At 38.2% G+C, this 14111-nt stretch overlaps 1 protein-coding gene across 5 annotated transcripts in view; it reads right to left on the bottom strand.

The window, feature by feature from the left end:
* Positions 1-1549: 1549 nt before the first annotated feature.
* LOC107728631 (prickle-like protein 2) overlaps positions 1550-14111 on the bottom strand; it is an 81739-nt gene continuing 69177 nt past the window's right edge. For all 5 annotated transcript variants that reach the window (XM_016538884.1, XM_016538885.1, XM_016538887.1 and 2 more), the window contains 6 exons: positions 9346-9459; positions 9080-9217; positions 7918-8121; positions 6693-6879; positions 4755-5615; positions 1550-3385 (listed from right to left, as the gene is read on the bottom strand). In XM_016538884.1, the coding sequence (XP_016394370.1) occupies positions 2493-3385; positions 4755-5615; positions 6693-6879; positions 7918-8121; positions 9080-9217; positions 9346-9459 (2397 nt within the window). In that variant the 3' untranslated portion in view covers positions 1550-2492. The remainder of the gene's footprint in view (positions 3386-4754; positions 5616-6692; positions 6880-7917; positions 8122-9079; positions 9218-9345; positions 9460-14111) is intronic.

Below are 14111 nucleotides of genomic sequence, written 5' to 3'. Positions count from 1 at the left end.
TAAAATAACTCAAAGGAGCCAAGTTAAAAGGTTTTGCTATCTAAAATGTGGCAAATGAGCATAGATATGAGCATTTGTGTGTGATCTCATGATCATCCAGCTATCAGGGATGCAGATTGGTTGGAGGCAATTTACAAATGATCTAAAAATTGTCAGGGAAAAACCGACATGGGCCACTGCCCTTAACGGCAAAGACAGGTCTGACACTTTCCATTATGACTATAAGTTCCGCCTGGGCTGTTTCACAATTTCATGGTTTTGCTTTGTCTGCAGTATCAGCCCTCAGTGGACCTCTGGGAACTATTTTTAACATTATATCATGCAGTCCGTGCTAATTCGCCGTTCTTTCAAAATTGCCGCTGACATCCAGCAAAACTCACACTGTAAAACTGTGTGGCTAAATAACCATCAAGCAGAAATGTGTTTCATTTGCAAGAGTGGCAAATGTGGTTGAGCAATTATTGATTGATCGGGAAGATTCAAACTACTCCTTCACAGATAGAATAATACTGTCTTTAAAGGGGCCGTTCACACAAACATTAAAAATCTGTCACCATTTACTCACCCTCATGTTGTTCCGAACCAGGCAGCATGACTACTTGTGAAGAAAGAAAAAAAATTTTTTGAAGAGGTTTTGGGGGTACTGAAGCATTTAAGCTTCAAAAAGGACACAAAATCATTATATTTTCAAACTTCTAAAGACATACTACAGAAACAGACCGAATTTAAGTCAATTTTACTAACTGAAAATCTGTCCACTCCAGCTCCGTGAATGAATCATTTTTTTTTTTAATCTTTTGTAAAATCTTTTCAGTTAATCGGTTGATCTGTTTTTACAAAGCCAGTAATGATTCGTTCACAAATCTTTCTTGAGGTCATTTCACACATGATCCGATAGTAGTCGTTAAAAGTTCACTGCAGGTTAAGATTATTAGTGAATAAATATACTTAAAGCTTGGTCTGTTCTTCTCACACTTGTGAAACGGATCGTTTCGACTCGAAAAGCACAATTCATTCAAGAATCGAACATCGCTACAAAAGGCAGCACTATGTGAGTTTGAATGGATGTCAAAATTCTCAATGAATAATACTGCCTTAAATTTCAGCCTGTTTTAATCGTGTGACTAAAAAAAACTCGAAATGTAATGCGTGGTATCTACTTTATTATTACTACCCGATATGTAACAATACCAGAACGTTATTAACAGCTTCTCAGTTCAAATACGCCTATTTTATAACAATATTTTTTAATAAGGACTGCCAATTCATCATTCTAACAAACATTTGAGGAAACAGAAAGAGAGATAGAACTTAAAGAGAGGAAGAGATATGCAGCTAACACTGACAGAAACTTTCTTTTAAGACTCTTCTGACCACTTCTAAGTACATATGCGGACAAACATTCCTCAGACAGTAGCGCAAAGCATCTCATGTTTCTGGCCTGTCAAGAACAGTAGCTCTTTGCCACTTTTTTAACAAGTTCAGATTTTCAGGCTTATAGTACATGGGACTGTGGTCATGGTTTACGTATAAATATATGAAAAACACATATGTACTATCCAGCAGCTAAAATAACATTCTGAGTCTACGAGTAATATGATATTCTTAAATCTTATTGCTTAAACAGCAGCACTATTGACAGAATGATGGTTTAGAATGCAAACACAGAGCAAAGCTTGAACTAGAGATGCAAAAACGTTTCCCCACTGTTTAAAATCCCAATTCGAAGATGGAAATCGAAATGATTCCTTGAATTTTCACAAGCACTGTCATTAGCAATGAGGTGTATCAGTAAGCGAGACTAGCCATTTGGATCCTGTGGATGATCTGTGGTCTTTTGCATTAATGCACGGAGCAGATGGCGAGTGTGTTGGTGTCTAATCTGAGTCAGAGATCACAGAATGCTCTGATAATGAAGAACCAAGAGCTGTCAATCAAATCTTTCACAGAAATACTCTTTAATTTCCAATACAGGACAAAAATCAACAAATTAACGTGCATGCCTTTACTGTTTTCTCTACATTATGCTTAGTACATAAATGTTTCTATTGATACAAAATATAAAAATATGTGGTACATCATTTACAGATAATTTACATTACATACTTAACTTAGTGAATTTCTTCATTCAATTGCCTATATACATCTTATCAATGGGATTTTCAGCCCAAAGCTAACACCATACAAAAAAACAAAAAAAACATCACTGTGCCTGAATGGATTACATAACAAAAAATTGCACATTAGCTGTAACAAATGCGGCAACAGTGCTGCGGATTTAATATTTAAGAAGTCCTTAAAAAAAAGTGTAACATCCAGAATAATTCAGAAATATCACATGGGAAAGCATGCATATGCAACTAAGCTGTGAACAAATTAAATGACTGCGTATTATTCACTGATAGCCTCACAACACCGAAAAGCCTTTCAAACTATAGGGACGGGGAAAAAATCTTGTGCAAGGTTGTACAGGGATGCAGCAGGTGCGACTTTTAGGATATAATGCAGTTCTTGCTTTTCCTACGTTTGCGCGTGTGTAACTGTCCTCGGCTTCCAAACGGACCGGATGCGCCCAGTCCTGAAGAGTTGTATTTGCGTAGCAGCTCTTCGCTGTTCATGTACCTCAGCTGGACAGGTCTGGGAATGGGCTCGCCCAGAAAATACCCTTCATCTTCTGACTCGGAAGATGAGGAACAGGTCGAGCACCAGTCGTCATCGTAATCGTACTGGTCCCACGAATAAGGGCCCTGGTGTCGGTGCAGTGCGGGGTTTTGAAGCGTTAGGTCGGAGGTTGTCCGAGGGCAAGGTCTGAAAGGCTGCTGTCTCAGCCTGCTGCTTCCACTACCGTAGTTGTCCCGTGACCCACGGGGTGGAGGGAACTGGTCATAATCCTCACGCACATTAAGCTGAGATCGTTTCGGAGCTGGGCGACGCTCGGCAGCGAGGTTAAGTGCGTTGTCCGAACGGGAGCGCCTGGAACGGCGAGAGCGGTGGTGGTGGTGTCGACGCCGTGGCTCCTGATGGTCGATGCTGCGCCGGCGGGTGCGTTCACTCATGGGTGGTAGACGGGCATTGTTGGCGTTGCTTACCAAACTTACGCGATCCTCCTCCTGATAGGCAAAACCAGGTGGCAAAGCACTGATTCCAGGTTGTTCACGAGGGTATTGCACAGGGAATTTGACTTGCACCGGGGCTTCAAGCTCCAGGTAGGGCTGTGCGGAGTTCAAGCTGCGAAGAGATTCAGAGCTGTGGAACTGCACAGAGGAGCTGAGGGTGCCCATGTTACTCTTTTCAGACACATTCATGCCAGAATCTTTGCTCAAATCTGGCATTGAGAAGCGAGACAAGTGCTCCTGCCGTTTACTGCCTCCATCTGCAGAGGTACCTGTAGAGTGGAAACACATGCAAGACAACTGTAATATTCTCTTGCATCCCCAACTGAGTGTGACAATAAGTTGACAAATAATAAACAAGATTTTTAGAGGTTCGTTCAAATCCATAACAAGGATGTGTTGAATTGATCAAGTGACAGAGAAGACTTTTACATTATATTTCTATTAGGGATGCACCGATACCACTTTTTCCAGTACTCGCCCGATGCCGATACTTTTATTTTTGGTACTTGCCGATACCGATGCCGATACCGATATTTTTATTGCATTTGTACATTTTTTAAATATTGGGTACAGAAACCAAAAGGGTATGTATAATGTTAGTTGGTTAACTTCATTTATCAAATAGATACAGTCAAACCAAAAATCAGCTATACAGGCGTTAATACTGAATGTTTAACATTATATTCATTGCATACATATACTTCATAGTAGACATCCATAACTCCTTTCTGCTGTCTGTTGTCAGTGTTTCTTTGTTTGAATATGGCGCTTATCACATGCTGTGGTATCGGCGTTTGGTATCGGGGCATTTTAACGAGTAGGAGTACAGGAGGCCAGTATCGGGCCCGATACCGATACCAGTATTGGTATCGGTGCATCCCTAATTTCTATTATTTCAAATAAATGCTGTTCTTTTGAACTTTCTATTCATCAAAGAATCATGAAAAAATGTATAACGGTTTCTGCAAATATATTAAGCAGCACAATGGTGTTCAATTTTGAAAATAAGAAGAACATGTTCTTACAAATATAAGAAGGACACTGAAGACTGGAGTAATGGCTGCTGAAAATTCAGCTTCGCCACCACAGGAATACATTCAATTAAAATAGAAAAGTTAATTTAAATTCTAATAATATTTTCAAATCTTACTGTTTTTATTGTATTTGTGATCAAATAAATGCATCCTTGTAAGCATAAGGGACTTCTTTCAAAAACACTTAAAAAATGTCTTAACTTTTGAATGGTAGTGTAAAATACACATACATATATATATTAGTGTTGTCAAACAATTAATCGTTATTAATCGCATCCAAAATAAAAGTTTTTGTTTACATAATATATGCGTGTATACTGTGTATATTTATTATGTATATATAAATACACACACATGCAGTATATATTTTGAAAATATTTCCATGTATACATTTATATTAATATAATTGTATAAACATAACGTATTTTTCTTAAATATATACATGCATGTGTGTGTATTTATATATACATAATAAATATACACACACATATATTATGTAAACAAAAACATTTATTTCGGATGCGATTGATCGCGATTAATCATTTCACAGCACTAATATTTATATATAAAATGGAAAAAAAGACAAAGAAAAAAAATCTAATACCTGTAGCATTAGATAGAGCCAGTGACTCCATAGATCCATGTGGTGTCTGCTCTAGTGGTGTGAGATGTTCACTAAAGCCAAGTGTAGTAATGGGGTTCCTGCTACGGCCCATCTGCGGTCCAACATCCCTCTCCTTCTCCCTCTGGAATACATGCAGGCTGACTGAGCGCTTATCCATAAAGCTGTTGTGTGGAACCTCTTGAAAGCTCGCCTGTGTTCGCAGTGCAGGTGGGTAATAGTCCTCAGGTCTGGGTTGGAACCAGTTTTCATTCAAAGACTGTCCTTTCAGAGCAGATACTGGGGGTCTCTTGGAGGCCACAGGCTCCATTGGCCTTGGATCTGCTGGGTGACCAGGGGACAGATTTGAAGAATAGGAAGTCCGGATGTTGCACTGACTGAGCAAATGAAGAGGGTTTGAAGAGAGTTCATTACGGCTCTCGAACCCATACATCTCAGCTGGCGTCTTCCAGGACGGAGATTCTCTGTTCAGGCTTGGAGTTTGACTGGATAGGCTAAGCAAATCCATTTGCAGGGACAGCGGGTCAACGTCAGCAGAGTAACGCCCGGCTGAACCTTTTCCTCCCTGGTTCCCATCTCCTCCGCTACCACCATTATTGCTCTTGTTGGATTTGGAGCTGCTGCGCCTGGCCTCACGTGAACGGGCGTTCTGAAATGCAGAATCTGAGGAATCAGAGCCGTTTTGGTCATCGCCAACACTACACGCCCGAGAGCAGAAGATCTGACCCTGCTTGGGTAGAAAAGGACGACCGAGCAGGGACTTCTTACACCGAGCACAGCTAAAACAGGCTTCGGTGGCATGCCAGTGCTGGCCATCATATGTCATCTGACCCTGGTCAATACCTGCACGATCAGAAGATATGAATTACACACAGATCACATGCACCTATACCAAAAATCTAAAATATGTAGAGATTGCTCATAAACTATGGGTCAATGACACACAAAAGAGTCCACAATAAAGAAAAAGGAAAAACCATCTAGTTTAAAATATACCAGGTAAAATATAATATAGTTTGATCTTTTTATGAGACTTACTGACCTTTATACACATACACATCATAAAGATCTAAAAAGATTTCAAATATTGATAAGCAGAGAAGCAGTCTGTAAAACCTTTGTAGTGATAAGGAAAATAAATAATACAGACATTACAAATTACGTATTTAAATCTTAATATACATATACGTAAGTATATTTAAGTTTATACATTATATATAAACTTATACGATATTATATATATATATATATATATATATATATATATATATAGGACAAAATGAAAATTAGCGTTGTGTCAATGATTTCTATATTGCATTTCAGCAAATGCGCAGAGTAGTCCTTTAGATACAAGAGCAATTAACAGCACTGTGTAAAAATTTGAATAGTTACATAAGCTTAAAAATGTGTGGATTTTGAATGACAGCTACTTCATGTAAACAAACACAGAACAAAGATGTCTTTGAAGGATTGTGTCCTTGTGAGGTGTAGACGTGTTTGGAGAAAACTGATTATATGGTGTGCCGCATATTGCAGAAATGCATTCGATTTTAATCACAGCTCTCTTTAAGCAGCCACACTTTAATGGACAACATCTGTTTTGAAAACCTACACTGTTGCTTCCTGTTTATAATCAGTTTCACAAAATTACTTTCTGTGGTTCTATGTGGAAAGTAATTCCAGACTGAATTTCTGCGAAACAAGCTGCCAAAAAGCTAAATGTGAAAGCCAGACTAAACTATCAACTCGCAATGCTGCTCTTCTTGTTTAATATCTTTTAACAAGATATTAGACAAAGACAAAAAACAGGTCAGTCGTCTCTTGGCAGTTGCTACAGGGCAATTTCTGCAAGAGCAAAGTGGACTGGCCTAGCGTGGACACGAGAGGATTCCAGGTTGGCACTGATAGATGGGCTCTTACCGATGTGTTCCCCGCAGGAGTCGCAGTACTCTGCGTACAGGGACTCAAAGCAGGTGCAGCAGTACGGCCGGCCCTCTTTCATGATGTAACGCTGGCCGCCCAGAACAGTCTCGCACTCGAAACAGCAAAAGTGCTTCATGTGCCAGTGACTGCCCTCTGCCTCTGTGCACTCATCTGCAAAAATGATCTAAGAGACAGATAAGAGATAAGAGTGAAACCATTTTTCTGCAGCGGAAGTGGCAGGACTAAAGCTAAAGGCTCCGCTGAGGCAACAGACTGAGCTGCAGCACAGCAGCAACTCTATTATCACTATAGAGATCAAGTTCTGTAACCATGGTAATCATGCAATATATTCAGCTGTCTTTACACAAAATGAGAACTAGAGAAACAGGGCTCATTGTGTGAAATCTTTAACTACACAATGAGAGACGTCTCAATTTTTAACATTTTACGGCAAATTAAGCAAATCGCTTTTCTATAGCACTTTAAGGGTGCGATCACATTTGCTTTTGTATGGTGAAATTTCATAAGTGAAGTGCTATCATCTCAATAGGAATCCACGCGATTGGAAATTCTGAATGAGAGGCAGGAGGGAAAAAAAATTCTCACATGGAGTTCACAATGGATTCATGTTTGTTCAACTTTCCACACCAAATTTCGCTGTGTTTACCAATGTGTAGTTTTGACCACACCTTAAGATTATTAAAGGCATAGTTCACCAAAAAATAAAAATAGTTCTGAAAACTATTCAGGTCATCCAAGGTGATTTTGTTTCTTTATTGCAACAGATTTGGAGAAATTTTGCATTACATCACTTGCTCACCAAAGGATCCTCTGCAGTGAATGGGTGCCGTCAGAATGAGAATCCAAACAGCTGATAAAAACCATCACAATACTCCACAAGTAATCCACATGACTCCAGTCCATCAATGAATGTCTTGGCAAGTGACAAGCTGCATGTTTTTTAGAAACAAATCCATTACTGAGGTGTTTTAACTTCAAACCATCGCTTGTGGATTATTATGATGCCTTCATCAGCTGTTTTAACCCTCAGTCTGACGGCACCCATTCACTGCAGATTTGCACTTTCTCCAAATCTGTTCCAATGAGGAAACAAAATCATCTTGGATGGCCTGCGATGGCCTAATGGTTAATTAGCACATCCAATATACAAACTAATGTAAAGACGTTCATGTCCTGTAATGGCAAGGAGAGAGTATCTAACCTCATCGCAGGCTGAACAGCGGGGTTTGAGTCTCTCAGCATGGTGGCGGCCGCAGAAGATCTTCCCATCCTGGTAGAAGTAGATAAGATCCACCAGTAGCTCGTCGCACATGCTGCACACAAAGCATTGTGGGTGCCAGCACACCCCGTGGCCTGCCCGTGACGCAAAGACGGCAATGTCACCTCCGTTTATCTGCCCCCCACACTGAAAACGAGAAAAATGGATGGAGAAGGTTAAAGGGTAGGAAGAAAATGTTGTTGATTGTTTTAGGTCATTTAGCAGCATGGTAAATTAATAATAATTATGTTAGATTAATATTTTGTGCTTACAGACTGGCTATTTGTCTACCAACTGATTAGATAAAACCAACTAAAATAAAAGTAAAAGTTTTGATACAAAGTAAAAAAAAAAAAACAACAACTTTAAAACCGCACCTCAAGAATTTTGAATTTAATGCATTCTTGCTGAATAAAATTATTAATTTCTTCCAAAAAAAATATCTTACTGATCCAAAACTTGTACTGTATTTTTGCACGTTCAGTGACAAAGCATAGAGAAAAAAATATATAACAAATGGCCACCATATTGTTTCTGAAAAGAGAAAGGAACAGCTGATATTAGCTGGTTTCTTCATTAAAGCTCTCCCTTCAGCATTTTCCAATATAGCGCTATGGGGAAAGTAAAAAAATGTTTAATGGGATAGACAGATGCGTGCAACTACCCACAAAAAACACACTTGCGTGTCAGTTACCTTCAAGACCAATATTTATCGGAAGGACTGCATCTTTTCAACAGAGCTGAGGGCTAAATGGGGGCTTTAGCCTATATCTTTAAGAGTGTCACCGCAGAGGATAAATTTAAAACATGCGAAAAAAGCCAAACTGTGTCAGTGTGACATCTGTTCCTAAGAAGTAACAGAAGGAGAGAGAAACAAGGCAGGTGGTCACAGACATGCATATCCAGCTTAGATTCAGCTCTAATTCACTTACTGGCACTTACACAACATCACAGGTTGGCTAACACACACAAAACCAGAGGAAGCCTTAAAGCAGACAACGAAAATAAGCGGCTAAGAACAAAACTACCCGTTTCAATGAACCACTGAAGCTGATCTCTGCCTCCACCCCAAACCACGATTCATTCGGATATCACGCTTGCACACCTGTTCACAGATCGCTCCAGTCATGGTGACCGGGAAAGGCCTGACGTTACCACGGCCCAGGTTCTCCCTCTTCCTCTGGTTGCTGAAGAGCTTCAGCTCTCGTTTTTCCTCATCATCCAGACTGTTACAGTATCGCACCTGCGCAACAAGAGCTCAGGTCAGCGGTGTCACATAAACATGGCCACACTTCGCAAATGATGGCATGTACAAACACACATGCATTCTGAATGGTGACCTTTTCATGTGAGACCCCAAGCTGATCTTACCTCATTGTCATGTGGGGGGAGCTGATGAAGAAGCTGCTTGATGCGATGCTTCTCCCCAGGACTGTTCACGTATGGTACTTTATCCTCCGGCAAAGAGCTGTAGTACTGATGTACCTGGAATGACATTGGAAAACAACAGCAGCTTTTTTAAAATTAAATTAAATTAAATTAAATAGCTATCGTTTAAATAAATACAATTATTGTTTAAATAAAATTTTTGTTTAAAAAAATTATTTTGATGCTTTGGTGACAAGTCACAAACAGAGGTGAACTCAAAATAATTTATTCTACTAAATAAATAAATGTATAAAGGATTATTATTAAAATAAAATGATATTTTTACATGATAAAAATCAAACACTTGGATTGATTTTGGTTCATGGTTAAATGAATAAATAAATTAATAATAATAAATAAAAAATAATTAAAAAAAAAAATTTATTACTACAATCAATCAATTACAACACTTTGAGTGCATTTCTTGTTTTTACACAGTTTGTTAATAAAAACAGTTGGATTTTGGCACTTGAGGGACAAAGTCTCAAACTGAGGGGTGAATTATTTTAAACATGATTTATGCTAAGAAATGAATAATAATAATAATAATATTGAAATAAATACAATTTAAAACAAATAAAGCACCAGCAAGTTTCAGAGCTCACACACTTGGGTGACGGTCACAAACACAGGGGTGGAATTTCTACATGCCTGTTGTTGTTAACCCCTTCCCCCCATTTTGCCCAACATCCTTGCCTTTCACACACTTACACACACAGCTATAACAGTCAGAGTGATTTATGGATGAGCAATGCATGAGTTAATGGAATCGGCTCCTTCTATCCTCCCTGATGTGCTTATATGGAGGACCCTTTATCTCAAGATAATAAGAATGTATGACCAGAGCTCATCCCAACTTAATTAGCCATATGAGGTTTACATTTTTTTGGACGAAAGTGGACATTATCACAGTTGTCTATTTAACATAATGAAATTGAAGTGTAATTACATCGCACATTGCATTTTATAATTGGCCAAATAATTGAGAACACAAGTCTGCATTACACAATAATATAATTGCCTATTGACTCGTGGCTGGAGTATTGTTTTGGAAAGCAAACAGGCCAGGGAGGAATCCAGACTTAGTAGGAGCAATAATAAGGTCCTGCAGCCTCAGACCACCCATCCAAACCTATTACACAGATTTGATGGCCTAATGGCTTAATCTGATATATAGCAGGGGCCATCTGCCTCTGTCACACATACCATATAAACAGCAAGGTATAAGAAACAGTGCTAAAGAGCCACTGAGAACTGTAATGAAACGGATCATGAAAAAAACACATGCAAGCAGCATTTTTCACTATGACCGAACATAGCAGCAACAACAGTGTTATTAAAACTAAAACTATTACTTTTAAAAAAAATGAAATAATAAAACAAATATTAGAAGAAAAACTTCAAGAATAGAAAAACTAGGCAACTAACTGAAATTAAGTACACACACTTGGATTTTGGCACTTGGGTAATTAAACAAAAACTTAAAAATAGAAATGTTTGAAACAAAAACTAATTAAAAATGACAAAGCACTTTAGAAAATTACAAAAACTTCAATTGAAAATAATATGAAAGCTGAAAATATAAAAGTCCTTGATTTGGAATCTGCAATCTTTGCACTGGAAATTACAGACATTAAGGCCAATTACCTGAGCTACAAATAAGCTGCAGAAAAAAAAAATGCATCATAACTCTGATGGACACAAATTGCAGTTTTGTTTTGTGCCGCTAGGGGTGCAAATATTAAACCTTCGCCTTCAAAGAACAACATAAATGTGGTATTATTACTCTGCATTGCCTGTGTTTTTACAGAGCAGTGCGAACGACTGATATGTAAAGACACGGATGAAATATTGTTCATCTCGGAGTCCCATCAAAATGTGTTTTTACAGGAAACATTTGGGATACATTCTGAAACAAAATCATCAGCTTCTTCGGTGAGGCGTGGGATTTGTTTTCAGAGCTCCGTCCATGTCCGGTGTTTAATGCCTCCCTGTAATAAGGAGCTGTCTCTTTAAATGAGCTGATGGCTCTTTTGTTGCTTGTGTTGGCCGGTACGGTGTCAGCAAGGGGTTTCTGAAGGACCCGTGCAGAGGTTCTTTTGGGATAGCTGAAAATTTCATGAAACACCAACTGTGGTCTGGTCCTGGTAAATTACAGTGCAGACATCCAACAATAACACGCTCCCCAGGCCAGCAAAAGAACTGTTGTGACGCAGTGATCAGAAGGACATGGACCCACAGCCCAAAGCACTCACACAGAGGAACAGCTTGTGGAAATAACTATAATCAGCAGGAAGGGATCTGGCAACCCGCCCTAGTGTCAAGGGACCTGGCAACTGCATTTTGCGTCAGACAGAGAGAGGCTGAACAAAATGCAAATGCTCTTGATTTGAGGGCAAACTAACCAGAGCCCAAACAGCTGTTTTCCATTGAATAAATAAAGGCAATGCCTTAGAGAAAGGAGGCATAGCATACGCTGGATGACACAGTAAATCTACACCAAAATTTGTTGATGGAAAAAAAATTATGTAATACATGTTATTTGAACAATAATCAAGTTTTAAATGAACTGGCTACACATTCACTAGCACTAACATCTAGAGCTGCGACACAAATTTCCTGATTCTGATTCACAAATTCTTGATTCGATTCGTTATTTAAATTATAATATACATTTTGCTTACGTATGAAAGAATTTATCTTTCTTATATTGGGCACTATAAAGAACCAACTCATTAGAATCATTTGTATCAGCAACTGAACAACACTGGTAATGCTGTATATTTTTGAGTCATTTGTTTGTAAATTGGCTACACTGATCACATAGTACGTCACTGATTAACTGTAAAGAACCAGTTCATAAGAGTCATTCAATCTGTAAATTGAGATTCACCAAGTTGTACATTATTTACTAAAAATAACTCACTTATAAGAGTCATTTGTTCAGGAATCGGCCTACAGTGGTTACGGGACATACTTGTTTTGTATGCAGCCCATCTGGAATATACAGCAGATATAACAGTATATTTAGGAAAACAGGAAAAAGGATCTGTAGCAAGTAGAGCTGCTTAGATGACTCAAAATGATGGGCCAATACATTTCTTAGCAGCTAATTGGATTATACGACTAATTCCACTCATGTGAGCATTTGAGAACACGGAAACAAACATGGTTGGTGTCTTCACTGCAAAGACCAAATTTTTAAATATTTGTTGGATAATGATTTTTGCGCAGATGTTCACACTTTCAAATGAATCTGGTACAAAAAATGTTTTTTTCCCTCGCAGCCAACATAATCAGTTTCTGGAAACTTACAGCAAAACATGCTTTCTTGTTCTAAACCAGATCCCAAATGTTCTGAAACGCATAGCAGAGCTGCCATCTTATCTTATTATGAATGTGGCTGGCCTAAATTTCCACTCTATGTCTAAGCAAAGCTAATTTGTCATGGCCTGAGGTAATCACTGTCTCTGGGTGAAACTGCAGACAGCAGCTTTCAAAGCACAGAGAAAGGCATAATTAATAGCTTGCTAATAACATGCATGGACACCGAGTTCTTGTATCCCAGCAACTTCCTCCCATCCATCTGCCTGAATGGTGAAAAACTGACTTAAACCAGAGCCTCTACAAACCGAGGGCTCTTGGAATATAGCCTAGAGAACCATTTATCAGTGAAACACAGAATAACTAGGAGATTCTACTATATATACACTGACTACCATCATTTTTATCAAGTATTTATAATAAACAAGAGATGATAAAAAAAAAAAGTGTCTGCCATCAGTCTTTCCTAGATGGGATTATTCAGACAGGCAAATGTGAATAAATAAACTAGAACTGATCAGATGTACATCATGTGGCCTCCAAAGACCCAATATAGTCTACAGCCGTTGCAGATGGTGGAGGTGCTTTATTGCTTATTGACCCGCTGTCGCATTAACAAGACTTTTTTTTTCAGTTCATCGAGAAAATGAAACTCGCATCTATAAATGATTTCACTGGCCCATAAAGAGTTCTACACACACCGGTGCCTAATAAACCCCATACACCAACCTTCTAAAGCAGAGAATTGCTATAGAAACAAAATGAGAGATCATAAAGAGACATTCATCTCAAAGGTATTTCAATTCTGAACATTTAAAACCTTGTGAAATTTCATGCAGAATGCCTCAATGCTTCAAACATTCCAATGAAAATAAAAACTACATCATTAACATACTGCATTCCATTTATCAACCCAGTAAGATTTTTTAATTGTTTTTTAAAGTCTTTTATGCTCACCGAGGCTGCATTTATTTGATTGAAAATACAGTAAAAACAGTAATATAATGAAATATGATTACAATTTAAAATAACTTTATTTTAATATATTTAATTATGGCAAAGCAGATTTTTCAGCAGCCATTACTCCAGTCTTCAGTGTCACATGATCCTTTAGAAATCATTCTAATATGCCGATCGCTGACATTTCTTTTTTATCAATGTTAAAAACATTTGTGTTGCTTAATATTTTTGTGGAAACCATGATACATTTTTTTCAGGATTCTTTTTAGAAAAGTACAAAGTTTAAAAGCATTTTATTGTTTTACACTGTGTATTTGCTGTCACTTCTGATCAATTTAACACATTTTTGCAGAATAAAAGCACTAATTTCTTAAAAATAAACAAACATACACTCTTTTAAATGATTTGGGTACAGGGTGGAAAAA

This window comes from Sinocyclocheilus rhinocerous, unplaced genomic scaffold (genome assembly GCF_001515625.1).
Source record: "Sinocyclocheilus rhinocerous isolate Xijiao unplaced genomic scaffold, SAMN03320098_v1.1 scaffold757, whole genome shotgun sequence".
In the NCBI taxonomy this organism is placed as follows: Eukaryota; Metazoa; Chordata; class Actinopteri; order Cypriniformes; family Cyprinidae; genus Sinocyclocheilus; species Sinocyclocheilus rhinocerous.
Note: the sequence above shows the minus strand (reverse complement) of the source record. Positions and strands in the feature narration are given on the sequence as shown.